Below are 6,056 nucleotides of genomic sequence, written 5' to 3' on the forward strand. Positions count from 1 at the left end.
AGCGGCGAAGCTCCATTGTTAGTGCTGCCTTTGTTGTCTTGGAGGGGAAAGAACAAGCGGGAGTGGCTGAGGGAGAGAAAGAGGGGGAGGGAGGGAGAGAGAGAAGGAGGCGGGGCGAGATAGGAGGAGATAGATAGATGATAGAGAAATTGATAGATAGATAGATAGATAGATAGATAGATAGATAGATAGATAGATAGATAGAGAGAGAGAGAGAGAGAGAGAGAGAGAGAGATAGAGAAGACAGAGAAAGAGAGTGAGGAAGAGAGAAGGGGGAAGGAAAGAGAAGGAAAGAGGGAAGAGAGAGGGGCAAGGGGTCATTCTTTCCCATCCGCAGCACATTCAATCCAGCCAAAGTACTCGGCACTTGAGACGCCAGGCGGGTTGCAAAGGAACTCTTCTCTGTTAACCGTGCTGTAATAAGTGGCAGTAACGGAAGTTGTGCTTTTAACGCGTTTCCTACCACTGGAATGACTACGTTACGGAATTCCCATCGGGAGACAGGTCCTGCCAAGCAAAATAGTGGGCTGCTAACACCTTAATTTATAGGATTTACACTAATATACAAGTGTCATTTAATATAATTCTGACCGAGTGCCACGTGTTGTTGAAGCTGATGACATGTCAGTTAAGGAAATAACCTTTACTGCCTTACCTTGTGCCCACGTCTGGTCAGTCCATTACCGGCATGACATTGTTGACTCGGAGTGCCCACATGTGCATCTGGCCGGGCAAAGGGGAACAAAGTGTCATTTTTCACGTCGGGGCCACTCCCTCTTCTCCCCAGGGTGGCACTGGGACACCTCACTGCCACTCGATGCTGAATATGTAAATAGTAGGTACTGGAGGCCACACATTGTGAGATCATATTAAGGGCACCTAAAAGAGAGATTGTGAGTGTACTTCTCCAAGGCTAAACATATACAGTATTAATTGCATGTTGACATAAGACAGGATATGAAATGCCTGAAGAGGAAAGTCGGCAAAGGAGAGAAACAAAAGAGGTTTTCATATAGCACAGAAACCATAAGACAAGTAGGTTAGAAAAGAACACAGACTGACAGAAGAGGCTTAAAGCAAATAAATGCAGGCCCGTTCTGAGGAGGCAAAGAAGGAACAAATACAAGGTGAGGGAGGACAAGGTAGGGGAAGATAAACACGCGGGGAGGACAAATGCAGGCGGGGCAAGACAGATGCGAAGACAGACACTGTCTTTGTAAACACGAGGCGAGGAGGAGAAGCGGAAAATGAGAGAGGACACACGTAGCATGAGGAACTCCAGAAGAAAATAAGAATGGAAGTCCTCGGGTTGGAGTAGTTTATGCTTCGAAAGACAACTACAACTTTATAACAAACGCAAGTTTAAGGAGGAAGGGGGTGAAAAGAAAAAGAGTGAGAGAAAGAGAGAGGGAGAGAGAGAGAGAGATAGATAGAGAGAGAGAGAGAGAGAGAGATAGATAGAGAGAGAGAGAGAGAGAGAGAGAGAGGAGAGAGAAAGAAGAGAGAGAAGAGAGAGAAATAAAGAGAGAGTGAGCAGAGACAGATAAACATGGGTTAATAGAAATACAAACACGCACACACGCATATCTCACAGATATATACATACACATATACCATATCTATATACATATGTAAATGAATAAACAGACAAATCAGTAAATGAATTGCTATTGACATGAATATATATATATATATATATATATATATATATATATATACATATATATATACACACATATATGTATATATATGTATATATATGTATATATATATATATATGTATATATAATCATGTATGTATGTATGCATGCACACATACACATATACGCACACACACAGACACACACGCATATATATATATATATATATATATATATATATATATATATATATATATATATAACGTACGTGTATATATGTATATGTATATATATATATATATATATATATATATATATGTACATATATATATATATATATATATATATATATATATATATATATACATATTTATTATTAAGTGAAAATTTAGGGGGAAAAAAGGAGAGGCATGTGAGGGGTTAAGCTCTAGGTGTCAGGAATCGCCAGCAGAGAAGGAGGGGAAAGGAGGGGGAGGGTAAAACAAAAACAAAAACAAAATACAAAAACACGAACGCCAAACGAATCACGGGCGTTGGTAGGGAGGTGAGCAGAGGCAGATGGGCAATGACAATGAGATCCGACCTGGTTATACACGGGCTGTAAATTCATCGATTTTTCATATATTCTGACCCAGTGAAGACTGTAAAAGGGGGATTCGTTTATGCATAACACAGAGGATGTGGAATGTTTGATTAATAGGATTAGCATCGATTGTATAAGAAGGGGGTATGAAGTACTGTATTGTATAGAAATTGTATAAAGTTTGAATGTTCGTATGATAAAATGTGCGTGTTGGTGCAAAAATGTCATTGTTTCTCGTCTATAACATTTGTAGTTTATTATCTATAAATCCCCGTCACTCTAATAAAGTATTTATTATATTTCATAAATGTTAATGGGTTTGGATTATATAGTAGCTTTTCCAGTTCGATTGTGCCGATTGTTTATCACTGCGCGAGGAATAACCACCTTGATACCAGTTACAGGTGAACTTTTTGTCTGTAATCAAGGAAAATTGACATGAACTTCCTGTTTAATATCACATTTCTCTGAACACTGGTTTAACATTTTATGGAATCAAGAGCCCATTTCAATGAAAAAAGATAATTAAAATACCAATTTTCTACCGAAAGACTTAATGCTAGAAAAAAACTAACATTTCCCTGACTGCCTTATCAGCTTCCGGCGTTATGAGTGTATCTTGGTAACGGGGTTGAGGAACAGCTGTGTCGTCACTCACAACTCTCATTAACAAAGGCAGGTCAATCCGTGCCTGCTCGCGCTGACTGTGGGCACGTGCTACCCGGGACGCCCAATTTGGGAAGAGGGGGTTGGGTGAGGGCGAGGGGGACGTGCGGAGGGCGGTAAGAAGTTACCATAGATGTTACATTGCTAATTTACGATAGGCGGTGGATAGCTTCGTGTAATACTGAGAGGCGTACGAAGCTTATCTTCTGTTAAATGGTGTCGGGTTGTGACGATGAGTAACAACGTTGGTCATGTAGGGTAATCACTCTTATGAAAGGTGGCAATCGCTGGGATGTCACTGTAATTTTCTTACTTGCGGGTTAAATCACTGTAGTGTATTGGTGTTTCCAGCAGGCGGTCACTAGCACGCGCAGCTGCCACGGGCCACCACCTGCCCCAACGTTCAAATGTGGCGCTGGACGCGAGCACGCGCGATCATTGGCCAAAATCGATGACGTCACTGGCCCGCGCGTGGGTATTGGTTTAAAAATATGACGTCACGCTGTACAAGCTCACCCATTGGTGGCGCGTGCAGATTTGGCGCGTGCCATGTGCAGCCGAGGCTATATAAGCACCCCAGACTGTGGCACGTGCGCAATAGTGCATCAATCTCGGCGCCGCGTCCATGACAGCTGTTCAGGCAAACAAATTCTACGTCACATCGCCGCGGAAGATACAAGATGACTCCCACACCAACCTCCACGAAAGAGCACATTGCTCGGCCGCCCAAAAAGAGGCCGCTAGCACTTTTCAACTATACGCTCGATTCCATGCAAGGTAAGATTCACATGTTCATATAATTTAGAAAAAAGTGATTTTTGTGCTTGTATAGGTAATTTAAAGAAGGTCTTCTGAATACAAACTGCAATGATAACAGATTTTGGACGGACGATTCATCAGATTTATTTCAATTTCCCCCAAAAGTTTGACTGACTGGATTCTTCAAACGAGCTCGGTGTTTACAATTGTGTTGTTATGTCTTGCAGGGTCTGAGGATGAGCCACAAGATCTGAGCATGAAGAGCCGTAGGGTCACCACGCCCACGCCCGTGATCACTACGCTCACACCCCCGCCACCTCCTGCCCATGTCAGGATACCTTCGAGTCCGCCTCCCGCACCACGCCCTTCCGTCTGTACCCCCCTGCTCCCGCCCCGGTCCACCCCCGACGTCAGCGCGCTGTTGGGCCTCGTCGGCGGAAGCATCAACCTCACCACCAGAAACCCCAACAACAACAACAACATCTCTTGCAACACCAGTGCCAGCCCTAGTTACTCCAGCAACTTCAGCATCAACACGGAGAGCAACTTCAGCAGTAACTTCGCCGCCGCTAATAGCAGCCTGATGAGCAGTGCAGGCCTTCGCCTCATCAGCGAGGTGGCTGCTGCCTGCGGGCGGCCTACGGTTCTCCGGGCGCCCGGAGGAAGCGGGGAGACGCACAGCAGTCACGCCAGCCCCTACGCGCCCCCGACGCCGAGGGACCCCCTGCGTCATGCCATTCGAGACCGCCAGTCAGGCGTCCGGCCGTGGCACTACCACCCTTATCTGCCCCTCGGGGTGTACAACCTGCCCTCGCACCTCCAGTCCCCCCGCACGGCCACGAGTGCGCGGAAAGACATGAGGGACGTGAGTAGCGCGACGGTGCGGTCCCGAGCGGGCTCCGTGTCCCCGCCGGGCGAGACGGGCTCCAGCAGCAGCGAGAGCAGTCCTGAGATCCAGCAAGATGGCCGAACGCCGCGCCTCTCCTGCCCAGACTGCGGCCGTCGCTACGCAACCATGGCCGGCCTGGCCAAACACCGTCAGTTTCACTGCTTGAAGGATGCCGGCAGATCTTTCGGCTGCAAGCACTGCGACAAGGTGTACACGAGCCTGGGCGCCCTCAAAATGCACATCCGCACCCACACCCTGCCGTGCAAGTGCCACCTTTGCGGGAAGGCCTTCTCGCGCCCTTGGCTCCTGCAGGGCCACATCAGAACCCACACGGGAGAGAAGCCCTTCCAGTGCTCACAGTGTGACCGCTGCTTCGCCGACCGCAGCAACCTCCGAGCTCACCTCCAAACGCACACCGACGTCAAGAAGTACGCCTGCCGCACGTGCCCCAAAACCTTCTCCCGCATGTCTCTGCTGGTGAAGCACGAGGACCATGGTTGCCCCGGGGTGAGGCCCGCACGCCCTTTGGCGCTGGCACCCGCCCCGACGGTGCCCCTGTGACGCCCATGAAACGCCCACACTTTATCCAGTGTTGTTACCAGTGACACTTGCAAGATAACCATTCAGGTGCTAATGAAATCGAAATCCAATCACCATTTACGTGCCATATGTAACGGTCGTTAAGGTTATGCTGCAAAGGATTTGGGAAGTGCACGGTCCGGTCCACTCGTGCCAGTACGTGAAGTGCCAAAGTGTCACGTAGTTCTGATGAATTGCTACGTCTAGTCATGCCACGCCCATTGTAGGTTTGGCTGCCTCGGAAAGGGGGAATCACAAAATATTCCAGAATCATATAATCTTTCACAGAAAAATGGAATTATTCTCGTATACCGCGAACGAAAACTCTTACAAACCCAAAATTTTTCAAAGAGAAAAAAAACTGCCCTCGATGCCACGGACAGGACAATGGCATTGGAATGTGTAAATGTCCCCGTGCATCGCCTTCGCCCCAGGCCAGGTGTTCCCCCTTTCGAAGTCCGCCGTTCCCGAGAGCTTTACCTGAGACCCCCACAGCCAGACCGGGTCTTCTCAACGTACCTGCATTCCTCCAGTCCCGGCCATTGTGTCGCTGGTGGGGGAGGGGCGGGAGGGACACTGGGGGAGGCACCGTGGGAGTCGCCCCCTTCAGGATAGGAGAGGGAGGGGAGGGGTTATGGGAATGAGAGGGAGAGAATGAGTGGGTCAAGAATGAGAGAAGCTGTGTGAGATCTGTGAGTGTGAAGGGGTAAGTGTGAGAGAAAAAGGGTGGCGCCATGTGAGAAGGAACATGAGCAAAGAACTAGCACGATGAGTGAATGAAAACACAAAATTTATTTGATGGACAACGCATGCGTAGATGCCAGAACGTCAGAAAGAGAAAATGTCGAGCAAAATGTTAACAAGACTAAGAGTGTATTCAACATGCCATCGAACGGTCGAATGTGACACGCTCACCCTTCCCGACCATGACTTTCCTTAG

The 6,056-nt window shown here is 47.6% G+C and overlaps 1 protein-coding gene across 1 annotated transcript; it reads left to right on the top strand.

Moving 5' to 3' along the window:
- Positions 1-3,533: 3,533 nt before the first annotated feature.
- On the top strand, positions 3,534-5,633 carry LOC125030747 (protein escargot-like). Its single transcript, XM_047621005.1, has 2 exons — positions 3,534-3,666; positions 3,876-5,633. Exons 1-2 carry the CDS (start codon positions 3,570-3,572, stop codon positions 5,096-5,098), a joined length of 1,320 nt encoding a protein of 439 aa, XP_047476961.1. The 5' UTR covers positions 3,534-3,569; the 3' UTR covers positions 5,099-5,633.
- The last annotated feature ends 423 nt before the right edge of the window (positions 5,634-6,056 follow it).

This window comes from Penaeus chinensis, chromosome 11 (genome assembly GCF_019202785.1).
Source record: "Penaeus chinensis breed Huanghai No. 1 chromosome 11, ASM1920278v2, whole genome shotgun sequence".
NCBI classification, from domain to species: domain Eukaryota; kingdom Metazoa; phylum Arthropoda; class Malacostraca; order Decapoda; family Penaeidae; genus Penaeus; species Penaeus chinensis.

Bases quoted from the DNA above. Each gene is read 5' to 3' on its own strand.
- LOC125030747 (XM_047621005.1), top strand. From the start codon at position 3,570: ATGACTCCCACACCAACCTCCACGAAAGAGCACATTGCTCGGCCGCCC. The intron at 3,667-3,875 runs GTAAGATTCACA...TATGTCTTGCAG, and splicing joins TACGCTCGATTCCATGCAAG to GGTCTGAGGATGAGCCACAA.